Genomic DNA, 26,125 nt, shown 5'->3' with positions numbered 1-26,125 from the left:
GCCGTAAGTAAATAAGACCGCTGCTGTAAGTAAATAGGACCGCTGCCTTAGGTAAATAAGAACACAGCTGTAAGTAAATAAGACCGCTGCCATAAGTAAATAAGAACGCTGCCCTAAGTAAATAAGACCGCTGCTGTAAGTAAATAGGACTGCTGCCGTAAGTAAATAACACCGCTGCCGTGAGTAAATAAGATCGCTGCCGTAAATAAATAACACCGCTGCCGTGAGTATGAAAAATGTATACACTCACTAACTGTAAGTCGCTCTGGATAAGAGCGTCTGCTAAATGACAAAAATGTTTTAAAAAATGTAAGTAAATAAGACCGCTGACGTACGTAAATAAGACGTAGGTAAATAAGACGTAAGTAAATAAGACCGCTGCTGTAAGTAAATAAGAACGCCGCCGTAACTAAATAAGACCGCTGCCGTAAGTAAATAAGACCGCTGCCGTGAGTAAATAAGACCGCTGCCGTGAGTAAATAAGGCCGCTGACGTAAGTAAATAACACCGCTGCCGTAAGTCTGAAAAATTGATACACTCACTAACTGTAAGTCGCTCTGGATAAGAGCTTCTGCTAAATGACTAAAATGTAAATTATCAAATGTAAGTAAATAAGACTGCTGCCGTAAGTAAATAAGACTGCCGCCGTAAGTAAATAAGAACGCTGCCGTAAGTGAATAAAACCGCTGCCTTAGGTAAATAAGAACACAGCTGTAAGTAAATAAGACTGCTGCCGTATATAAGAATGCTGTTGTAAGTAAATAATACAGCTGCCGTAAGTTAATGAGACCGCTGATGTAAGGAAACAAGAATGCTGCCGGAAGTAAATAGGAACGTTGCCATAAGTAAATAAGACCGCTGCCGTAAGTAAATAAGACCGCTGCCGTAAGTAAATAAGACCACTGCTGTAAGTAAATAAGACTGCTGCCGTATATAAGAATGCTGTTGTAAGTAAATAATACCGCTGCCGTAAGTAAATAAGACCGCTGACGTATGTAAACAAGAATGCTGCCGGAAGTAAATAAGAACGTTGCCGTAAGTAAATAAGACCGCTGCCGTAAGTAAATAAGACTGATGCCGTATATAAGAATGCTGTTGTAAGTAAATAATACCGCTGCCGTGAGTAAATAAGACCGCTGCCGTAAGTAAATAAGACCACTGCTGTAAGTAAATAAGACTGCTGCCGTATATAACAATGCTGCTGTAAGTAAATAAGACGGCTGCCTTAAGTAAATAAGACCGCTGACGTAAGTAAACATGAACGCTGCCGTAAGTAAATAAGAACGCTGCTGTAAGTATATAAGACCGCTGCCGTAGGTAAATAAGACCGCTGCCGTAAGTAGCTGAGACCGCTGCCGTAAGTAAATAAGACCGCTGCTGTAAGTAAATAGGACCGCTGACGTAAGTAAACATGAACGCTGCCGTAAGTAAATAAGAACGCTGCTGCCGTATATAAGAATGCTGTTGTAAGTAAATAAGACCGTTGCCGTAAGTAAATAAGACCGTTGCCGTAAGTAAATAAGACCACTGCTGTAAGTAAATAAGACTGCTGCCGTATATAAGAATGCTGTTGTAAGTAAATAATACCGCTGCCGTAAGTAAATAAGACCGCTGCCATAAGTAAATAAGACCGCTGCCGTAAGTAAATAATACCGCTGCCGTAAGTAAATAATACTGCTGCCGTAAGTAAATAAGACCGCTGACGTAAGTAAATAGGAACACTGCTGTAAGTAAGTAAGACCGCTGTCGTAAGTCAACAATAACGCTGCCGGAAGTAAATAAGACCGCTGCCGTTAGTAAATAGGATGTAAGTAAATAAGACCGCTGACGTAAGTAAACAAGAACGCTGCCGGAAGTGAATAAGACCGCTGCGTAAGTAAATAAAACCGCTGCTGTAAGTAAATAAGACCGCTGCCGTAAGTAAATAGGACCGCTGCTTTAGGTAAATAAGAACACAGCTGTAAGTAAATAAGACCGCTGCCATAAGTAAATAAGAACGCTGCCGTAAGTAAATAAGACTGCTGCTGTAAGTAAATAGGACCGCTGCCGTAAGTAAATTAGACCGCTGCCGTGAGTAAATAAGACCGCTGCCGTAAGTAAATAACACCGCTGCCGTAAGTATGAAAAATTTATACACTCACTAACTGTAAGTGTCAAATGTAAGTAAATGTCAAATGTAAGTAAATAAGACCGCTGCCGTAAGTAGCTGAGACCGCTGCCGTAAGTAAATAAGACCGCTGCTGTAAGTAAATAAGACCGCTGACGTAAGTAAACATGAACGCTGCCGTAAGTAAATAAGAACGCTGCTGCCGTATATAAGAATGCTGTTGTAAGTAAATAAGACCGTTGCCGTAAGTAAATAAGACCGTTGCCGTAAGTAAATAAGACTGCTGCTGTAAGTAAATAAGACTGCTGCCGTATATAAGAATGCTGTTGTAAGTAAATAATACCGCTGCCGTAAGTAAATAAGACCGCTGCCATAAGTAAATAAGACCGCTGCCGTAAGTAAATAAGACCGCTGCCGTAAGTAAATAATACTGCTGCCGTAAGTAAATAAGACCGCTGACGTAAGTAAATAGGAACACTGCTGTAAGTAAGTAAGACCGCTGTCGTAAGTCAACAATAACGCTGCCGGAAGTAAATAAGACCGCTGCCGTTAGTAAATAGGATGTAAGTAAATAAGACCGCTGACGTAAGTAAACAAGAACGCTGCCGGAAGTGAATAAGACCGCTGCGTAAGTAAATAAAACCGCTGCTGTAAGTAAATAAGACCGCTGCCGTAAGTAAATAGGACCGCTGCTTTAGGTAAATAAGAACACAGCTGTAAGTAAATAAGACCGCTGCCATAAGTAAATAAGAACGCTGCCGTAAGTAAATAAGACTGCTGCTGTAAGTAAATAGGACCGCTGCCGTAAGTAAATTAGACCGCTGCCGTGAGTAAATAAGACCGCTGCCGTAAGTAAATAACACCGCTGCCGTAAGTATGAAAAATGTATACACTCACTAACTGTAAGTGTCAAATGTAAGTAAATGTCAAATGTAAGTAAATAAGACCGCTGCCGTAAGTAAATAAGACTGCCGCCGTAAGGAAATAAGACCGCTGCCATAAGGAAATAAGACCGCTGCCGTATGTAAATATGACCGCTGCTGTAAGTAAATAAGACCGCTGCCGTATATAAGAACGCTGCTGTAAGTAAATAATACTGCTGCCGTAAGTAAATATGACCGCTGACGTAAGTAAATAGGAACACTGCTGTAAGTAAGTAAGACCGCTGTCGTAAGTCAACAATAACGCTGCCGGAAGTAAATAAGACCGCTGCCGTTAGTAAATATGATGTAAGTAAATAAGACCGCTGCCGTAAGTAGATGAGACCGCTGCCGTAAGTAAATAAGACCGCTGCCGTAAGTAAATAAGACCGCTGCTGTAAGTAAATTAGACCTCTGACGTAAGTAAACAAGAACGCTGTCGTAAGTAAATAAGACCGCTGCCGTAGGTGAATAAAACCGCTGCTGTAAGTAAATAAGACCGCTGCCGTAAGTAAATAGGACTGCTGCCTTAGGTAAATAAGAACTCAGCTGTAAGTAAATAAGACCGCTGCCATAAGTAAATAAGAACGCTGCCGTAAGTAAATTAGACCGCTGCCGTGAGTAAATAAGACCGCTGCCACAAGTAAATAACACCGCTGCCGTAAGTATGAAAAATGTATACATTCACTAACTGTAAGTCGCTCTGGATAAGAGCGTCTGCTAAATGACTAAAATGTAAATGTCAAATGTAAGTAAATAAAACCGCTGCCGTAAGTGAATAAGACTGCCGGCGTATGTAAATAAGACCGCTGCCGTAAGTAAATAAGACCGCTGCCGTAAGTAAATAGGACTGCCGCCGTAAGTAAATAAAACCGCTGCCGTATGTAAATAGGACCGCTGCCTTAGGTAAATAAGAACACAGCTGTAAGTAAATAAGACCGCTGCCATAAGTAAATAAGAACGCTGCCGTAAGTAAATAACACCGCTGCTGTAAGTAAATATGACCGCTGCCTTAAGTAAATAAGACCGCTGCCGTGAGTAAAAAAGACCGCTGCCTTAAGTGAATAAGACCGCTGACATATGTGAATATGACCATTGCCATAAGTAAATAAGATCGCTGTCGTATGTAAATAACACCACTGCTGTAAGTAGATGAGACCGCTGCCGTAAGTAAATAAGACCGCTGCCGTAAGTAAATAAGACCGCTGCTTTAAGTAAATAAGAACGCTGCCGGAAGTAAATAAGACCGCTGCCGTAAGTAAATAAGACGTAAGTAAATAAGTCCGCTGCCGTAAGTAAATAAGACCGCTGCCGTAAGTAGATAAGACCGCTGCCGTAGGTAAATAAGAATGCTGCAATAAGTAAATAATACCGCTGGCGTAAGTAAATAAGACCGCTGTCGTAAGTAAACAAGAATGCTGCTGAAAGTAAAGAAGACCGCTGCCGTAAGTAAATAAGACCGCTGTTGTAAGTCAACAACAATGCTGCCGGAAGTAAATAGGGCCGCTGCCTTAGGTAAATAAGAACACTGCTGTAAGTAAATAAGACCGCTGCCGTAAGTAAATAAGACCGCTGACGTAAGTAAACAAGAACGCTGCCTGAAGTGAATAAGACCGCTGCGTAAGTAAATAAGACTTAAGTAAATAAGACCGCTGTCGTAAGTAAAGAAGACAGCTGCCGTAGGTAAATAAAACCGCTGCTGTAAGTAAATAAGAACTCCGCCGTAAGTAAATAAGATTGCTGCCGTAAGTAAATAAGACCGCTGCTGTAAGTAAATAGGACCGCTGCCTTAGGTAAATAAGAACACAGCTGTAAGTAAATAAGACCGCTGCCATAAGTAAATAAGAACGCTGCCCTAAGTAAATAAGACTGCTGCTGTAAGTAAATAGGACTGCTGCCGTAAGTAAATAACACCGCTGCCGTGAGTAAATAAGATCGCTGCCGTAAATAAATAACACCGCTGCCGTGAGTATGAAAAATGTATACACTCACTAACTGTAAGTCGCTCTGGATAAGAGCGTCTGCTAAATGACAAAAATGTTTTTAAAAATGTAAGTAAATAAGACCGCTGCCGTAAGTAAATAAGACCGCTGTCGTAGGTAATTAAGGCTGCTGCTGTAAGTAAATAAGACCGCTTTCGTAATTAAATAAGACAGCTGCTGTAAGTAAATAAGATGTAAGTAGATAAGACCGCTGCCGTAAGTAAATAAGACCGCTGCCGTAGGTAAATAAGGCTGCTGCTGTAAGTAAATAAGACCGCTTTCGTAAGTAAATAAGACCGCTGCCATAAGTAAATAAGAACGCTGCCGGAAGTAAATAAGACTGCTGCCGGAAGTAAATAAGACAGTGTTCAGTGCTCTGCAGAAGTCTCTGTAGAAGTCTCTGTATAAGTCTCAGACTGACGCTTGACGAGGCTCCTGGGAGTCGGATGGGAATATGAATATGAGGACTGGATAAATCCTCCCATCAGACAGACAAAGCTCTTTCCTTTCTGCTTGCTGTCTCGTTCACTCTTTCCCTCTTACTCTGTTCTCTCTACTGTATCTCTCTCTCCCCTACCTCTCTCGCTCTCTCTCTCTCTCGGTCTCTCTCTTTCGGTCTCGCTCCCCTACCTCTCTCGGTCTCGATCTGTGTCTCTCTCGGTCTCTCTCTCTCTCTCTCTCGGCTCTCTCTCTTTCGGTCTCTCTCACTCTGTCTCTCTCTCTCTCCCCTACCTCTCTTTGTCTCTCTCTCCATCTCTCTCTCTCCGTCTCTCTCTCGTCTCTCTCTCTCTCTCTCTCTCTCTCTCTCTCTCTCTCTCTCTCTCTTGGTCTCGCTCTCTCTGTCTCTCTCTCGGCCTCTCTCTCTGCCTCTCTCTCGGCCTCTCTCTCGGCCTCTCTCTCGGCCTCTCTCTCTGTCTCTCTCTCCGTCTCTCTCGGTCTCTCTCTCTCACTCAGCTCCTTCTCCCTCGCTTAATCGAGTAAGATGGAGAGGCAATTAACGTCAATCTCTGCTACAGTTTCAGGGTGGTTCCAAATGAGTGCTTTCTCTTTTTGTTTTTTTACTGTCATTAATCCACAAGACAAAAGTCACTACCATACCGGCCATGTACTGACACTACAACACATCAATATTACCAATGGGTCATTATATTGTCCCATGCTTTCTGGGTTATGATATAAGACATGTGTATTGTAAAGTGAGAACAGCTGTCCATAGGTGTGTAATATGTCACCACAAGTGACATAAGTAATATTTGAGAGTTAGTGATGTATAACCACAATGGTCAAATGTCTTGACTTATTCTAATGAGGCCATGTTGGTACGAAAGCCCTCTAACATTACCCCATGTTGTGTCTCTTCAGAGGGAGGTCAGATTAACAACAACATGGATCCAGGTCCCACCATGGGCCAGCCACACCCCTACCCTGTTCTGAGCCAGGAACGACCTGGGAAGGAACTCAACAAGTACGCCTCGCTCAAGCTCGTAGGTGAGTGTCTGCTCTATCAGCTTTGTGTCTGTAGAGGCCTGGGTTCCACTAAGTAAGTTAGCCTTGTTCCAAACAGAACGGCCCAATGACTAAGCTTGATCAAATACCATTTCTATATAATATGCCATTTAGCAGACGCTTTTATCCAAAGCGACTTACAGTCATGTGTGCATACATTTTTACGTATGGGTGGTCCTGGGGATCGAACCCACTACCCTGGCGTTACAAGCGCCATGCTCTACCAATTGAGCTACAGAGGTACACATAACATTTCATAAAGGATTTCTGTATATTGCCCACTTTCGCTGGAACTAAAGACCGATGGGTGTGATGGATGCCATCTTCCATAGTGCCCTTCGTTTTGTTACAGGTGACAGTTTTGATACTCATCACTGCATCCTGTATCAAAAGGTTGGCTGGACTTCGCTAAAGACCCGTAGATCTCTACATTACTCCCTTTTTGTTTACAAGGCCCTACTTCATAAACTTCCATCTTATCTAACTTTGCTGTTGAAGTATAGACACCTGAGTTGCCTAACCCGTTCACAGGATTGGTTAACTCGAGGTTCCTAGGGGCTCCACCGAGCTAAGTAAATCTGCTTTTAGTTTTAATGCACTGTAGTGCTATAACAAAATTGAAAATACGTTTAATCTTAATGTTCTGGTGCCGTTCGGGTAGTTTAGAGTATTGATTGGGGAATTATTTGTGGAGGAATGTAACTGTTTTTCTGGGTGATCTGTGATGTTTTACTTGTGCTTCCCATGACTGTGTTTTTGTATTTTAATGTGTAAGTATATTTATATTTTGTGTATATTTGTGTTGTAATGTCCAGCACACATTTGAAAAAGAGACCTAGGTCTCAATATGTCTTCCCTGGTAAAATAAAGGACTAATAAAAAATAATATTAAAGTCTCACAGTCGCACTCAAAAGCAGAATCAACTTGTTTTGACATTGTCATTCTGTACATTCCTTTCACTGATGGCATATTTTATCTGAATAGAGTCTAGACCACTCTATTTTGTTATGTTAATACCATAATACCATACGAGCAAAACAAGTATTCTTCTTTAGTATGCTAAAGGAAGTTCCCCCAGAAACAAAATGATTGGATCCATCTGGCTCTCTGTACTGTATAATCATAGTCGCTACCTCTGGAATAACACAACATCCCGGGAATGCAGAATACCCACACCTCTCAATGAGATGTTAAATGTAGGAGAAAGCTAATAATTTTAAACGCAATTCCCAATCCATCACTTCACTATTCAGTCCCTGACTCATTTTCAGCTTGGGAAACAGATTGCTGTGATTGTTTACACAAAGGCGGGAGGGAGTAGAGAAGAGGAAGTGTTTTTCTGTTTCGTGTGAATGTCACACAGTTTATATAACCACTAGCAAATCAAATCAAAGCCATTCAATCTGAGACAATTAAGAATGGGAAATGTTGACAGATTTTCCCATATCTCCTGTGTTTGAGTAATAAAGTGAACCAAATCTATTCAGCTAGGTATTACAGTTTTTCTCAATTGCTAAAACACTAAACCCTATTGTCTGAACCAAATGCTCAGTTGCCTGAACCCACTGATTGAATCAATCACTCTTTTGGCAAAACCATAAGCACTTTTCACCTGTTTAGACACAACTTGCCAACACATTTTCATTGTGATGCACCCGTGCTGCATAATGGTGAGCACAGGTGACAAAAGTCAAACACAATTAGAGCACAGGTATCACCACTTGAACACAACAACTCAAAATTGATCACACTTGTGGCTAATGATGTGAGGGAACATATACAGTAAGCCAGTTCAGAGAGCACTGGTTTGTGAGGCCCTACAATGGATAGAAATCTGAGAGGAAGAGTTCGTGTGAGAGGAGGTCGAGGTGGTCGAGGTGGTCAGCGAAGACAAAGAACAGTAATATCTGATGAAATCAGAGCTACTGTGATTGACCATGTTCTTGTCCATGGTATGAGCATGAGGGAGGCTGGACAAAGGGTACAACCAAACATCAGTAGATTCGCTATGTCCACCATAATCCGAAGATTTAGAGAAGAGAACAGGTAATTACCTTTTTTTGACATTATAGTACAGTATGTAAATGTTGACAGCAATTACTGTATGACATACTATATACTCTACCACAGTATACTGTAAGTGAATATATGTTTCAGTACATCACTGTACCAATGTACTGTAGTATTGTAATGGAGGGTTGGTCTAACTGTTTGTAGGCCTAGTATACCATGTATATTTTTGTAACTCCATGTTCTCTTTTTGTAGAATTGAAAGACTGCCACATGGGGGTGGGAGGACAGGTATGTTCTCCCCACACCAAGAGACCCTAATTGTTGATATGGTCCGTGAGAACAATGCCATTAAACTGAGCGAAATTCAGCAGAAGATCATTGAGGACCATTTACATTTTGAGGGTATCAACAGTGTCAGCCTCTCTACTGTTGATCGTGTCCTCAAGCGCAACAGACTGCGCATGAAACAGCTATACAGAGTGCCCTTTGATCGCAACTCAGACAGAGTCAAAGAGCAAAGATTCCAGTATGTACAGGTTGGCATATATCCAGACACATTCAATGTTGATTACTCTAAGTAGTGATTTACTGTAGTGGCCTAAATCACTTTTTCCGTATCACTTACAAAACTATATTTATTTCTACAGAGGGTTTTTCAACTGGATGCAATGGAAAGACCCCATCAATACATCTACATGGATGAAGCTGGGTTTAATCTCACCAAAAGGAGAAGGAGAGGCCGTAATGTGATTGGCCATCGGGCCATTGTTGGTGTTCCTGGGCAGCGTGGTGGCAATGTCACATTATGTGCTGCCATCAGCAATCATGGGGTTGTCCACCATCATGCCAACCTGGGGCCCTACAACACTCACCAGCTCCTCATTTTCCTCAATCACATGCGAGATGCTTTGTTAGGGCAGCAGGATGAGCATCCCATCTATGTTGTTGTTTGGGACAATGTGAGTTTTCACAGAGCCCTCCAGGTTAGAGAGTGGTACAATATGAACCAAGGTTTTATCAATCTTTGCCTTCTACCGTACTCCCCTTTCCTAAACCCCATTGAGGAATTATTCTCCTCATGGCGGTGGAAGGTATATGAACGCCAACCTTACACCAGGGTAAATCTCCTGCAAGCCATGGGACTTGCCTGTGGTGACATAGGTGTGGAGGCATGCCAAGCCTGGATACGGCATGCCAGGGTTTTTTTCCCCGTTGCCTGGCCAGACAAAATGTGGCCTGTGATGTGGATGAAGTCCTGTGGCCTGACCCAGTACGGAGACATGATGCTGTGGCTGAGTAATGCACTTATTTGTATATTTTTGTACTTTATTTTTACATGGGCTTACTGTACACAAGTGGCAAACGCATAAGATTTCTGTTTGTTTTTACAAGTGCTACATGTAAATGCACAAGATTTCTGTTTTGTCTTTTTGTACAAGTGCTAAATGCACAGGTTTTTTTTTGTTTTGCAACATTCATTTAGCCTACAGTGAACAATAAACATTTATTTCTCCAGCTTCATGTCCTGAGCATTGTGTTTTCTATTTTTCTACGTAGTGTTTAGTGACTGTTCAGTAGTGTTTTTTATTTTGATTGACTCGGGGCACGATTTGACAACATAGTTCAGTTTTGAGCACAGATTGAACTGTTTTGAGGTGAAAGTTTGGTTTTGCAAGAAGAGTCTGAGGTTTTGTGAATGTAGCTTGAAAATTGGGTTTTGTGTTCACAGTTAAGAGAAAATGAGAGCAGCTTTCAAGAAATGTGTCTTAGCAATCGAGAAAAACTGTAATGAGGCTATCTGCGTACTGGAGGAGGTCCAACGATACCGGCAAATATTTTAGAGAGATTATATTTGCTTATATCCGCCTCCCCCTCCTCTTTCACCTCCACCTCTCTTCCACCCCCTCCTCCCCATCAGAGAGAGGAGAAGAGAGAGAGAGAGAGAGAGAGAGAGAGAGAGAGAGAGAGAGAGAGAGAGAGAGAGAGAGAGAGAGAGAGAGAGAGAGAGAGAGAGAGAGAGAGAGAGAGAGAGAGAGAGAGAGAGAGAGAGAGAGAGAGAGAGAGAGAGAGAGAGAGAGAGAGAGAGAGAGAGAGAGAGAGAGAGAGAGAGAGAGAGAGAGAGAGAGAGAGAGAGAGAGAGAGAGAGAGAGAGAGAGAGAGACTTCATTTGAGCTGTGTTATTGCATTTATCTGAACTTTCACTGAGCATTTTTTCTTCTCTCCTCCATATTGCTCTGGCCTTATTCCACTCGTCACAAGTAGCCTAGATGAAGGAGAGAATTATGAGTCTTAAACTAAACTGTTGTTCTTTGCCTTTGTCAGATTCCCAACAGTAGCTACAGAATCCTCAGGCTGAGAGCTGATGAGCCACAATTCTGTTTATCAATATCTATCTTCACTGTCCCTAAACAAATCTTTGTATAAGGTCACACTATTGGATTTTAAAACCAGACATGGAGAATCTAACTAATAAAAGGGACCCAGTACCCAAAACTTAACCCTGAAGAGGGTTTGGTTATCTCTATCGTTCACTGGTGCAAATTATATTGCATTGCAAATGCATTTGTGTCTCACAACTCCACTGCCACCATGCCATAGAGACTGACAGTTAGGCTATCTCTGATTTGACATTTCTCATATAGTGTTGTAGCCTAATTGGAGTTGACACATCATTTAGTCCGTACAGTCCTGCCACCTCCGCCAAGCATCCACATTTAAATTGTTTCTGTCTGTGGCCTTTTGTGATGGAGGAACTTACTCTGTCTGTCTGTAGTCGTTCTGTTTCTCATCACGTTTCCCTGTGAATGTGTGTGTGCCGTTGAGCTGACTGCCGCTAAATTGATTTACCTGTCGCCTGACTGAGTTTGATCCCAGAGGCGGTCTACTTGCAGCCAGCCAGGCAGGCAGGCAGACGCGAGGCGAGCTCACCGTTCACAGCGCCTCGCCATGCTCGCTGGAAGGAAGGCAGAGTGATAAGATAGATGTATAGTTACAGAGCAAACTCCCCTACTGTGTTAACTCTATCTTCAAGGACGTGAAAAGCAACGGGCCATCAAACATAACCTGAGAGTCACACTAAGATGCTCAACAGCTAAGGATAAAGAGTAATGACTGAACCGGGGAACGTGAATCACCCGGTAAAAAGGACACATTTCTCAGTGATAAGAGAGATTTGCTGACATGAACGGCAGAGAAATGAATGAGGGGAATTAAATGTGACTGCACTCAGCAAGGAAATCTGCTGGAGTGATGTAGGCTAGCTGGAGGGCACAGGTTTTGGGAAACAGGGAGCCTCTGAGGCAGACCTAGACATCTCTCACCTACCTGGAAGCGTCCTCATATCAATTGATGGTTGTTTCCCTGATCAGCCAGTCCAATTTAAATTCCCCCCATTTATTTATCTACGTGGAAATAGTAGCCTGCAGTCTCTGTATGCTATCACAGCCAAAAAACAAGGTTTGATCTAAGGCAGTATGTGTTACATTGAGGGTTGGACCGTTACAAAAAAACACATGATTTCAAATGTGAAATCATGTTTTTGGAACACGTTACGTGTGACATTTTACGTACATATTTGATACACATGACTACATTGTGCATGTTTATTTATACAGTAATTATTATTCAAAGTGTCTTCACCTGGGATTTGAACTCACAACCTCTTGGTTCACGGCATTCCGATCTTTCTGCTACGCCACCACGTCTGTAGCCTGGGTACCAGCCTCTTTAGATAATCCACTCCCTCTACTCCATGTCTGTACAAAAGGCAATGGCAAGGAGTGGAATGTTAGCTAAATGGTACTCAGACTACCACGTCTGTGTCAATGACTGATTTCACCTGTTTTCCTACACTTTGGACTTCAAAGTAAAAAATACACTTAGATTAGAAAATAATAATATGCCCCACCAACATTAGACAACTAAAGAAAACCCTCAAATTGCTGAAATAAGTCAATGAAATCAATGAGGATAGAATAGTCAGATTAACTGATAACTAAAATAGCAGTGCAGATGGCACTCTGTTGCTAAGTGCAGAGATGTATTATAGGTAAGGAATGCTACAGACTTTGTGGTGCAGCAGAAATCTCAGCGCACTTCAAATCCTGAGGTTATGAGTTAAAATCCCAGATGGGGTCATATTTTAGCTGAACATCTTACCACTGTCACATGTGAAGTGTTCCAAAAACACGTTTTCATATGTGAAATTTACATTTTAGTAATTTAGCAGATGCTCTTATCCAGAGCGACTTACAGGAGCAATTAGGGTTAAGTGCCTTGCTCAAGGGCACTTCGACAGATCTTTTCACCTAGTCGGCTCAGGGGTTCGAACCATCGATCTTTCGGTTACTGGACTAACGCTCTTAAGCGCTAGGCTATCTGCCACCGTCACATGTAAAGTGTTCTAAAAACACATATTCCACATGTGAAATTGTGATTTTTCCATAAGGGGGATTCTAGCAACCTGAATTTCTTGCTACGCCACCAGGTTTGTCGCCAAGACAGAGATCGGCCACAGATTTATTGGCAAGAATACATTTCTGCACTGCTAAAAGTTGCCCAGACTCAAGTCAATAATTGTGTGATTATCTGACAACACCAACGAAAAAGTAGCAGTGCTCAGGGACACTTGACATTAAGTGTGCATAAATGCTCTGGGGATTTGAATTTGCAACCTTTTGGTCTGGAGTGCATTAATGTCTCAGCAGGGCCACCAGATACTTGTTTTTTTATCAAGAACTTACTGTATATCCATCCACATACTCTCAAAAATAAGAGTACGGTTACTGTACAATGTTGTACCCTGGTTTACAAAATGGTCAAAGGTACACATAGGAACTCGCATCGTACTGGTCGGTAGCTGGTCAGTGCACATAATCTAGTATAATGGGACATTTTTCTACCCAATATATTCAATATAAGGTACAATCATTACTGCACTTTGAAATGTAGGTGGGGCAATGTACTGGTGGGGCTCATTAGCATATTTGAGGGCATGGTCTAAAATATTTAGTATTTGTGCCAGTGGATATGTTGTACCAGTTTAAGAAGTTTATTGTTATGCTGATGTAGGTTGAGCCCCACTTTTAATGCTGTCAGTTCTGCAATCTTTGTAGGAACTTGTGACATCAAGAGATGCACTGTTAAGATGTTACTGTGCATTTTCCAGTAGCTTAATTGCTGCTAGTTCACAGAAAGTTAATGTATAATATTCAATAACTTACTTTCAACTAGCTGCAAGTGGGTAATTGTACCATTCACAGTAATTTACTGTAGCTAATCTGTCACACTCACTGACCTGATGGTGTAGCATGGAAGTGAATATTACAAAGACATGGTGACAAGCTATAAATGAAATATGTTATGGCTGTTTGGTATCTCATGCACTTATGTCAGCCTTTAACAATCACGCCGGAATACCATAACTACTAGAATGGTCATGAAGTTCATTCTGACGTTGATATTTCAATTGTGTAAATATTCCATAATAAATTGCTAAATTAATGCATTTATTGTGTTAGAATAATTCATAAGAAACCTCAGGACACCAAATGTAAATTTGACAACAGTTGCCTGCCCAGCTGGCCCATCCAAACTACACATAAACTATATTGAAACTAATTTCACACATATAATAATAGATGTGGCATAATGAACAGACTAAATTGACAATAGTCTGATGGGTGACAATCTTATCAATTGTCAGATCCTTCTACAGAGGTCCTTGCAGGCCAGACGTTTTGATTGCTATACCCTATCAGAAAGAGCAGATTCTAAGGTTTCTAATGAACCTATTTTTGCCAAACAATTGTACAAATTGCTTGGATGGTCGCTGTTTCAAAATAAAAATAAATCCTAGAATAACCGTGGCTCTGTGCTCATTCCTCATGTGAGTAGGCTACTGGTGACAATCAGCAATAGCCATTTGGGAAAAATATCCTTTCAATTCTCTTCTGTTATATTCTTACTGTACAATATACTGTATGTGTGTTGACTGCGGTAGGGCAGGGCCTGTGATGTCTGCTAAATGAACAAGTTCATTTTATTGGCATGGCACAGCCATTGATTGGCATGGCCCAGCCATAGCCTCAGTTACTAAGCACAGATAAATACAACTCAAAACATGTTCTTTTCTTCTGTTCTTTTGAAATAAATGGTCTCGTATCCTGTTTGTTAGGACCTTCCTAAAACGAAATATGAATGGATTTCTTTATGATTGTATTAACACTAGAAAGGCAGACACCATCATAATGACTCAAAATTAATTTGAATGTTTTATTACTCTGCCATTTTTTAAGTCATGCCCCCCTCCGTCCTTGACTTATCCTAAATAAGTCTATATAACACACACTCCTTGTTAGAATCTTAATATCACAAACAGATCTGGAGTTATAACCAGTTTTAGGAGAGCATGTCATTTTTGAATGGTTTTCCCGGTTGCCCCTTCTTCTCCCACAGTATGGTCCTTCTCTTCTCCCGATAGTTGAAGGAGGCGTGCCCAGTTGATAATCACCCCGATAATTGCCTCGAAACTTAACCTAAACTATACCAAAACTAATTTCGCACTAGTGGATGCTCCTCAGAGGAGGAAAGGGAGGACATCCTCCTCAGTGAATTTCAAAATAATAAATTAATAGTGAAACATTAAAAAAGTTATCATTTTTGGATAAAACTATACTAAATATATTCACATGTAACCAAATAATTGATTTAAAACATACTGTTTCAGTAAGGTAGCACCATGGTGTAGCCGGAGGACAGCTAGCTTCTGTCCTCCTCTGGGTACATTGACTTCAATACAAAACCTAGGAGGCTCATGGTTCTCACCCCCTTCCATAGACTTACACAGTAAATATGACAGCTACCGGAGGACGTCCTCCAACCTGTCAGAGCTCTTGTAGCATGAACTGACATTTTCTCCACCCAATCAAAGGATCAGAGAATGATTCTAGTACTGAAAGCATAAGCTACAGCTAGCTAGCACTGCAGTGCATAAAATGTGGTGAGTAGTTGACTCAAAGAGAGCTAAAGACAATAGTTAAACAGGTTTGACCAAATTAATTTCTTCCCAAATTAAGGAGAAACAAGAGAGAGAGAGAGAGAGAGAGGGAGAGAGAGCTACTGTAGCTATATTTTTGTAGTATGTTCTTCTATTCACTTTCACTTATTTAGCTAGCTTCAAATGCAGCTCTCTAGTTTAGCCTACTCAAACACCCAGCTCAAACAGAGAGGGATGGTAGCTAGCTGGCTATGGCTATCCAAAACTGGAACTCTTCGACGTCAAGGTAAGCTTTTGGTTGTACACTGCTCAAAAAAATAAAGGGAACACTTAAACAACACATCCTAGATCTGAATGAATGAAATAATCTTATTAAATACTTTTTTCTTTACATAGTTGAATGCGCTGACAACAAAATCACACAAAAATTATCAATGGAAATCAAATTTATCAACCCATGGAGGTCTGGATTTGGAGTCACCCTCAAAATTTAAGTGGAAAACCACACTACAGGCTGATCCAACTTTGATGTAATGTCCTTAAAACAAGTCAAAATGAGGCTCAGTAGTGTGTGTGTGGCCTCCACGTGCCTGTATGACCTCCCTACAACGCCTGGGCATGCTCCTGATGAGGTGGCGGATGGTCTCCTGAGGGATCTCCTCCCAGACCTGGACTAAAGCATCCGCCAACTCCTGGACAGTCTGTGGTGCAACATGGCGTTGGTGGATGGAGCGAGACATGATGTCCCAGATGTGCTCAATTGGATTCAGGTCTGGGGAACGGGCGGGCCAGTCCATAGCATCAATGCCTTCCTCTTGCCGGAACAGCTGACACACTCCAGCCGCATGAGGTCTAGCATTGTCTTGCATTAGGAGGAACCCAGGGCCAACCGCACCAGCATATGGTCTCACAAGGGGTCTGAGGATCTCATCTCGGTACCTAATGGCAGTCAGGCTACCTTTGGCGAGCACATGGAGGGCTGTGCGGCCCCCCAAAGAAATGCCACCCCACACCATGACTGACCCACCGCCAAACCGGTCATGCTGGAGGATGTTGCAGGCAGCAGAACGTTCTCCACGGCGTCTCCAGACTCTGTCACGCCTGTCACATGTGCTCAGTGTGAACCTGCTTTCATCTGTGAAGAGCACAGGGCGCCAGTGGCGAATTTGCCAATCTTGGTGTTCTCTGGCAAATGCCAAACGTCCTGCACGGTGTTGGGCTGTAAGCACAACCCCCACCTGTGGACGTCGGCCCTCATACCACCCTCATGGAGTCTGTTTCTGACCGTTTGAGCAGACACATGCACATTTGTGGCCTGCTGGAGGTAATTTTGCAGGGCTCTGGCAGTGCTCCTCCTGCTCCTCCTTGCACAAAGGCGGGGTAGCGGTCCTGCTGACAACCCTCCTACGGCCTCCTCCACGTCTCCTGATGTACTGGCCTGTCTCCTGGTAGAGCCTCCATGCTCTGGACACTACGCTGACAGACAAAGCAAACCTTCTTGCCACAGCTCGCATTGATGTGCCATCCTGGATGAGCTGCACTACCTGAGCCACTTGTGTGGGTTGTAGACTCCGTTTCATGCTACCACTAGAGTGAAAGCACCGCCAGCATTCAAAAGTGACCAAAACATCAGCCAGGAAGCATAAGAACTGAGAAGTGGTCTGTGGTCACCACCTGCAGAACCACTTCTTTATTGGGGGTGTCTTGCTAATTGCCTATAATTTCCACCTGTTGTCTATTCCATTTGCACAACAGCATGTGAAATGTATTGTCAATCAGTGTTGCTTCCTAAGTGGACAGTTTGATTTCACAGAAGTGTGATTGACTTAGAGTTACATAGTACCCGCAAAACACCAGTCTCAACGTCAACAGTGAAGAGGCGACTCCGGGGTGCTGACCTTCTAGGCAGAGTTGCAAAGAAAAAGCCATATCTCAGACTGCCCATCTTAATCTTTTCTTTTTATTGGCCAGTCTGAGATATGGCATTTTCTTTGCAACTCTGCCTAGAAGGTCAGCACCCCGGAGTCGCCTCTTCACTGTTGACGTTGAGACTGGTGTTTTGCGGGTACTATTTAATGAAGCTGCCAGTTGAGGACCTGTGAGGCGACCTGTGAGGCCAATCTTTTTTTACATCACTCACAGCCAAAGATACAGTTTTAACATTTTATAGTCATCCAATGTCTGCCATGTTTTTGGATGACGTGAAGACGTCGTCGCTGCTCACACTGCTCCCTGTGCGCACTGAGTGGTAGTGATGTTAATCATTTTCAAATCAAATCAAATTTGAATCGTCACATGCTTCCTAACAACAGGTGTAGACTAACCTAGTGCTCCGGTCCTGCTTGCCGTGCAGTAGCAGAGAGAACAGTCCACGACCTGGGCGGCTGGAGATCTTGACAATCTCCATGGCCTTCCCCCGACAGTTGTGCACCGGGGCCTCCCACTCCTCTTTCTATTCTGGTTAAAGCCAGTTTGCGCTGTTCTGTGAAGGGAGTAGTACACAGCGTTGTACGAGATCTTCAGTTTCTTGGCAATTTCTAGCATGGAATAGCCTTCATTTCTCAGAACAAGAATAGACTGACGAGTTTCAGAAGATAGTTCTTTGTTTCTGGCCATTTTGAGCCTGTTATCGAACCCACAATTGCTGATGCTCCAGATACTCAACTAGTCTCAAGAAGACCAGTTTAATTGCTTCTTTAATCAGCACAACAGTTTTCAGCTGTGCTAACATAATTGCAAAATGGTTTTCTAATGATCAATTAGCCTTTTAAAATGATAAACTTGGATTAGCAAACACAACGTGCCATTGGAACACAGGACTGATGGTTGCTGATAATGGTCCTCTGTACGCCTATGTAGATATTCCATAAAAAATCAGCCGTTTCCAGCTATAATAGCCATTTACAACATTAACAATGTCTACACTGTATTTCTGATCAATTTGATGTTATTTTAATGGACAGAAAAATTGCTTTTCTTTCGAAAACAAGGAAATGTCTAAGTGACCCCAAACTTTTGAACAGTAGTGTATGTTCCAAGCAGTAAGTATGAACCTGCAGAAAGATTGATGCACTCAAGAGGTTGCAAGTTCAAATCCCCAAAGCATTCATGTATACTCTGTCAAGTGTCCTTGCGCACTGCTAGTTTTACGTTGATGTTACGTTGGTGGTGATAATTGGACAATTATTGACTTTATTCTGGGCAGCTTTTAGCATTTTACAGAAATGCATTCCTGCCAATAAGTCTGTGGCCATGTCTCTTTTATGTGCACAGACCTGCTGTTGTAGCAGGACATGTAGCAAGACATTTCAGGGTGCAAGCGACCAAAAGGTTACAAGTTCAAATCCCATTTAAGGCTGAGTCCCAAGTGTGGTCACAGTATAAAATTATACAACTAATTTAGTTTTACACTAATTAAAATCAGAATACAGCAGCATACTGTCATTTTACAGAAATAACACCTTCAGGTTGTTGTATATACTTTAGGCAAATAGCAAAAATGTATTCTTGGCAATATATGTATAGCCAATCTCCATTATGTCCAGAGACCTGGTGGTGCAGCAGCGACTTCAGGTATCTATCAACCAAGAGGTTGTAAATTCAAATCCCAAGTGAGGTTGAGTCCCAAGTATTCAGCATACAGCAGCATACTGTCCTTTAACACCCTCATTTAGCTGTAAAAATACAGTAACTAGTTGTATATTTACTGTACTTTCACTGCAACTAGACAAAAACCTCCAGGGGACCATAACACAACGTTCTAAGAACATCCTAAAAGCTTTCTTGGGGACGTCCCTGGAACAAACCAGGAACAAGACAAAACCTGCAGGGGACCATGACTGTTTAATTTGAATTAATGTCAATTATGCCTTTTTAAAGTAAAATATTCTCAATTACATTTGACACCTGGGTTTCCACATGTGCTCAAATGTTGTCACGTGTAGTTTCATGTTATCACATCTTGCACATGTTATCACATTAATTTCACATAAAATCACGTGATCACGTGAAATTCATGTGGTTTTTCCATGAGGGGAGGCTGTCTGGATGAATCCAGGGCCGTTGGAAAAGTTGAGCGAAATATAATATACGTTTCTCCTCCCACAGGGTTAAGTAGAAAACATGTTTTCTTTTAGACTCAAGGCTCGATAAAGGAAACTAACGTTCGTAATAAAGTTTGCCATTGATAATCTGAGATGCAGCGGGCGAGAGAGAGTGGGTGTGATGAATGTAACCTGAATGACATGGCTGAAGGATGTGGATTCCTTATCTGAACAATGCTACATGTTTGTTATTGGTATGGTATTACAGTAAGAACCAGAGTGTATTACAGTAAGAACCAGAGTGTATTACAGTAAGAACCAGAGTGTATTACAGTAATAACCAGAGTGTATTACAGTAATAACCAGACTTGAAGGTAATGGTAAGTGCACAACCTGAAAAATAACTGAAAATGTTGTCCTTGTAAATAAAGAGAATACTTTTTTCTACTTTTACAGTATCTAGGCTACCAAAAGTGCTAGAGGACCATAGTTGCCCATCTGTGTTAAACTAGGAAACCTCTTTCCCTAACCTGTGCTTGTGCCTCTATCCCCATGCAGCAGCCAAGGCCAACTGTGACTTCTACAACAAACCGCGTCTGATGATGGAGCTGCCGTCCAAAGGCGGCCTCCCCCTCCAACACATGAACCCTATGCAACCTATGAACCCCATGACCAACAACCCTATGCCCCACAATCCAATGAACAACCCGATGTCCCACAACAACCCCATGTCCCATAACAACCCCATGGCCCACCACAACCCCATGCCCCACAACAACCCCATGCCCCACAACAACCCCATGTCCCACATCAAGCCTATGTCCCACAACAAACCCATGTCCCTCAACAAACCCATGTCCCACATCAAGCCCATGTCCCACATCAAGCCCATGTCCCACAACAACCCCATGTCCCACAACAACCCCATGGCCCACAACAACCCCATGGCCCACAACAACCCCATGGCCCACAACAACCCCATGGCCCACAACAACCCCATGGCCCACAACAACCCCATGGCCCACAACAACCCCATGGCCCACAACAACCCCATGCCCCACAACAACCCAATGCCCCACAACAACCCCTTTAGTCCCATCAGCCCACTGGGCTCCCTGGGTCCCAAGCCGGTGGCCACCTACATCACAGAGATGCCCAGCAGCTTGCCCATCCTATCCAGCACCTACCAGGGCTCCACCATGCCGACTGCGCCCAAGCAGAACGGACAGAAGTCCCAAAGACTCAGCAACAGTGGCGACAGGGTCAGTAATAAAGGTCCAGGAGCCTTGACCATGTCCAGCATGACTAGAACAGGGACTTTCCCGGGGCCTCACCACCACACCGGGACGGTTCCTGGTCCTCACCACCAACAACACCACCAACATCAACAGCAACAACACCACTCGCTGGCCTACAGCTCCAACACCATCGCAGCCCCTAGGGGGATGGGGGGAGGGATGGGGCCGAAGGGCTGGGACGGTACTGAGACTGTGGGTAGGAGGAAGGGTTACAGCTACAAGAGGCCCCAGTGCACGGTGGAGCAGATCAACGAGCTGCACAGTCAGTCCCGCTCCCAGAGCCACAGTCAGCACTTCCTGCCCACTCAGCCTTACTTTGTGACCAACAGTAAGACTGAGGTGACTGTGTGAGAGAGTGAGAGAGGGGGACGATAGTTCCCCAAAGTGGAGTCACCTAATAGGCAGAGCAGGAAAGGACAGAGATGGTGGTGTGTAAGGCCCTGGTTGTGGTGTGTCCTCCTAGTGGGGGCCAGAACAGTGCATCCTGGTGGTGTGGCAGTGTGCTTGCATTTGTCGTCCAGTATGAGTGGATCACTGCACATGTGACTGTCAGTCAATCGTACACAGACCCTCAGCCAGGGAAGGGGGGCGGAATGGTATAACCATGACAACGTCCAACAGAAGTATCAAATTAATTGTGTGTGTTATATCTCCTCTGTAATGGTAACATTATCAACCAATGACAGTGAAACGTGAATACAGCAAAAGGAAACATGAGATTGCCATGGATTGCATTACCAAATCTGACAAGCAATATGAGATCTATGGACACCACAATGGCTGGGGCTAAAACATTGAGCAGGGAAACAACAAACTGTGGGGAAAGGAAAATACATTCATTAAGGAGGCTCTCTCCTACAAAGCCATTTAATTGGTCGCAGTTTTAGGGCTATGGGTTATGGGCTATAGCTACGAACATTATGGGCTTTCTTCCGCGCTTGCAACCTTCAAACCTTCAACACATTCTGGAGGTTATTGTCCTGTATATTTGAAGAACAGTACTTGATCACAGCTGGCCCGAAGGCAAGGAGGCTGAAGCATCATCTGGAGGATAGTACTGTACTCATCGGTCCTAATGCTGTTCACACAGAGAATCACAGAGAGTCTGTGATCCAATATTTAAAGATGTGACTACAGACCATGGCCAGTTGTAGTGATACCGCCATCTTTTTTACATTTCCATTTTTCTTTCTTTCTTTCTTTCTTTCTTTCTTTCTTTCTTTCTTTCTTTCTTTCTTTCTTTCTTTCTTTCTTTCTTTCTTTCTTTCTTTCTTTCTTTCCTTCCATCCCTCTGAGAAAAGACAACCTTCAGGTAAAGAAAATGTAAAGAGAGAGCTAAATGTGGTTCTGAATAGTTTCTGTTCTACAGTGTATGGCGTGGCTCCGATAAGAACTATGAAACCCTACTGAGAGATATTCCCCCTGAAAGTGTCATCCCTCATGTGTATCATTGCTACAGAATATTGTGATTAATACAATGTGCCAAAAACAATTGATTTCTGTTTGTATTTTTGTATGACTGTGTCCTCTTGAACTTTGGCGACCACTTCACTCTGGTGTCTGTGGAAAATACTGTTGGTAGGGCATCCAAATATGAAATGGTCTAAAAGTAGAAGACAAAACGTCTTCAAGCATCTTGAACAGTAAAATCTATACAACCCGAATCTATAGTCAGATTTCAGCCTATAGAAAGCACACTGCATCCATGTACCGGTTGTAAACATCCCCCATCAATTTATTTTCTTTCTAATTTTCTCTTCTTTGCTCAGCTAGTGGTTCCACTGTGAAAGCCATGATAAAAAACAGGTCAATGTTTTCAGGATGTGAATTATCACAATACTCAGTTGAATTAATCCAGCTATGCGGAAATTTTGAAATTTGAACCCCATACTGTCATCCTTAAATGTCACACTGCTCTCAGTGCAGCAGGCAGACAAGCAGGCAGGCAGGGAGGCAGGTAGACAGGCAGGGAGGGAAGCAGGCGGGCAGGCAGGGATGCAGGTAGGCAGAGAAAGCAGGCAAGCAGTGAGGGAGGGAGGCAGGCGGGCAGGGAGGCAGGGATGCAGGTAAACAGAGAAACTAGGCAGGCAAAGCAGCTCAAGCAGAACATACGGTGAGCTCCAAAAGGATTGGGGCAGTGACACATTTGTTGTTGTTTTGGCTCTGTAATCCAGCACTTTGGATTTGAAATGATACAACGTGTATGAGGTTAAAGTGCAGACTGTCAGCTTTAATTTGAGGGTATTTTCATCCATATTGGGTGAACCGTTTAGAAGTTACAGAACCTTTTGTTCATAGTCCCCCCATTTTAGGGAACCAAGAGGATTGGGCCAAATTCACTTAGATGTACACTCTATATATATATATATATATATATATATATATATATATATATATATATATATCTACCAGTCAAAAGTTTGGACACACCTACTTATTCTAGGGTTTTTCTTTATTTTTACTATTTTCTACATTGTAGAATAATAGTGAAGACATCAAAACTATGAAATAACACATATGGAATCATGTAGTAACCAAAAAAGTGTTAAACAAATCAAAATATATTTTATATTTGAGATTCTTCAAAGTAGCCACCCTTTGCCTTGATGACAGCTTTGCACACTCTTGGCATTCTCTCATCCAGCTTCATGAGGTAGTCACCTGGAATGCATTTCAATTAATAGGTGTGCCTTCTTAAAAGTTAATTTGTGGAATTTCTTTCTTTCTTAATGCGTTTGAGCCAATCAGTTGTGTTGTGACAAGGTAAGGTTGGTATACAGAAGATAGCCCTATTTGGTAAAAGACCAAGTTCATATTATGGCAAGAACAGCTCAAATAAGCAAAGAGAAACTACAGTCCATCATTACTTTAAGACATGAAGGTCAGTCAATACGGAACATTTCAAGTGCAGTCGCAAATTTCAAGTGCAGTCGCAAAAACCATCAAGCGCTATGATGAAACTGGCTCTCATGAGGACCACCACAGGTAACAGACACATCTCAACATCAACTGTTCAGAGGAGACTACGTGAATCAGGCCTTCATGGTCGAATTGCTGCAAAGAAACCACTACTAAAGGACAACAATAATAAGAAGAGACTTGCTTGGGCCAAGAAACATGAGCAATGGACATTAGACCGGTGGAAATCTGTCCTTTGGTCTGATGAGTCCAAATGTGAGATGTTTGTTTCCAACCTCCGTGTCTTTGTGAGATGCAAAGTAGGTAAACGGATGATCTCTGCGTGTGTAGTTCCCACCGTGAAGCATAGAGGAGGAGGTGTGATGGTGAGGGGGTGCTTTGCTGGTGACACTGTCTGTGATTTATTTAGAATTCAAGGCACACTTAACCAGCATGGCTACCACAGCATTCTGCAGCAATACGCCATCCCATCTGGTTTGGGCTTAGTGGGACTATCATTTGTTTTTCAACAGGACAGTGACCCAACACACCTCCAGGCTGTGTAAGGGCTATTTGACCAAGAAGGAGCGAGATGGAGTGGTGCATCAGATGACCTGGCCTCCACAATCACCCAACCTCAACCCAATTGAGATGTGCAAAGCTGTCATCAAGGCAAAGGGTGGCTAATTTGAAGAATCTCAAATATAAAATATATGTATTTTGATTTGTTTAACACTTTTTTGGTTACTACATGATTCCATATGTGTTATACCATAGTTTTGATGTCTTCACTATTATTCTACAATGTAGAAAATAATAAAAAATAAAGAAAAATCCTTGAATGAGTTGGTGTGTCCAAACTTTTGACTGGTACTGTATATACAAAAGTATGTGGACACCCCATCAAATTAGTGGATTCGGCTATTTCAGCCACACCCATTGCTGACAGCCACACTGCCATGCAATCTCCATAGACAAACATTGGCAGTAGAATGGCCTTACTGAAGAGCTCAGTGACTTTCAAGGTGGCATAGAATGCCACCTTTCCAACAAGTCAGTTCGTCAAATTTCTGCCCTGTTAGAGCTGCCCAGGTCAACTGTAAGTGCTGTTATTGTGAAGTGGAAACATCTAGGAGCAACAACGGCTCAGCCGTGAAATGGTAGGCCACACAAGCTCAAAGAACGGGATAGCTGAGTGCTGAAGTGCGTAGCGCGTAAAAATCATCTGTCCTCGGTTGCAACACTCACTACCGAGTTCCAAACTGCCTCTGGAAGCAACGTCAGCTTAATAACTGTTCGTCGGGAGCTTCATGAAATGGGTTACAGACACACAAATATCATACCCCCCCACAAAAAAATGCTAACCTCCCATGTTATTGTAATGGTGAGAGGTTAGCATGTCTTGGGGGTATGATATTTGTGCATCTGTAACTTTCTCACTCATCATTACAATCATTATTCAGGATTAATTCAGGATAATCCGTAATCATGGTAGTATCCACATTCATGTAGAAGTGTTTAGTAACATATTCTATTCTTATTTACAATAAAACTGACTCCAAAATGACACAATACATTATTTACCATTCATTTACAGTGGGGAAAAAAAGTATTTAGTCAGCCACAAATTGTGCAAGTTCTCCCACTTAAAAAGAAGAGAGAGGCCTGTAATTTTCATCATAGGTACACGTCAACTATGACAGACAAAATGAGAAAAAAAAATCCAGAAAATCACATTGAAGGATTTTTAATGATTTTATTTGCAAATGATGGTGGAAAATAAGTATTTGGTCAATAACAAAAGTTTCTCAATACTTTGTTATATACCCTTTGTTGGCAATGACACAGGTCAAACGTTTTCTGTAAGTCTTCACAAGGTTTTCACACACTGTTGCTGGTATTTTGGCCCATTCCTCCATGCAGATCTCCTCTACAGCAGTGATGTTTTGGGGCTGTCGCTGGGCAACACAGACTTTCAACTCCCTCCAAAGATTTTCTATGGGGTTGAGATCTGGAGACTGGCTAGGCCACTCCAGGACCTTGAAATGCTTCTTACGAAGCCACTCCTTTGTTGCCCGGGCGGTGTGTTTGGGATCATTGTCATGCTGAAAGACCCAGCCACGTTTCATCTTCAATGCCCTTACTGATGGAAGGAGGTTTTCACAAAAAATCTCACGATACATGGCCCCATTCATTCTTTCCTTTACACGGATCAGTCGTCCTGGTCCCTTTGCAGAAAAACAGCCCCAAAGCATGATGTTTCCACCCCCATGCTTCATAGTAGGTATGGTGTTCTTTGGATGCAACTCAGCATTCTTTGTCCTTCAAACACGACGAGTTGAGTTTTTACCAAAAAGTTA

General features: G+C 42.5%; 1 protein-coding gene across 1 annotated transcript in view; it reads left to right on the top strand.

The window, feature by feature from the left end:
• Nucleotides 1-22,416, top strand: part of LOC121569284 (protein shisa-9A-like) — a 73,230-nt gene extending 50,814 nt beyond the window's left edge. The window contains exons 3-4 of the mRNA XM_041880135.2: nt 6,372-6,497; nt 20,128-22,416. Of these exons, the coding sequence (XP_041736069.1) occupies nt 6,372-6,497; nt 20,128-21,218 (1,217 nt within the window). The 3' untranslated portion in view covers nt 21,219-22,416. The remainder of the gene's footprint in view (nt 1-6,371; nt 6,498-20,127) is intronic.
• The last annotated feature ends 3,709 nt before the right edge of the window (nt 22,417-26,125 follow it).

This window comes from Coregonus clupeaformis, chromosome 1 (genome assembly GCF_020615455.1).
Source record: "Coregonus clupeaformis isolate EN_2021a chromosome 1, ASM2061545v1, whole genome shotgun sequence".
Lineage (NCBI taxonomy): Eukaryota > Metazoa > Chordata > Actinopteri > Salmoniformes > Salmonidae > Coregonus > Coregonus clupeaformis.
Note: the sequence above shows the minus strand (reverse complement) of the source record. Positions and strands in the feature narration are given on the sequence as shown.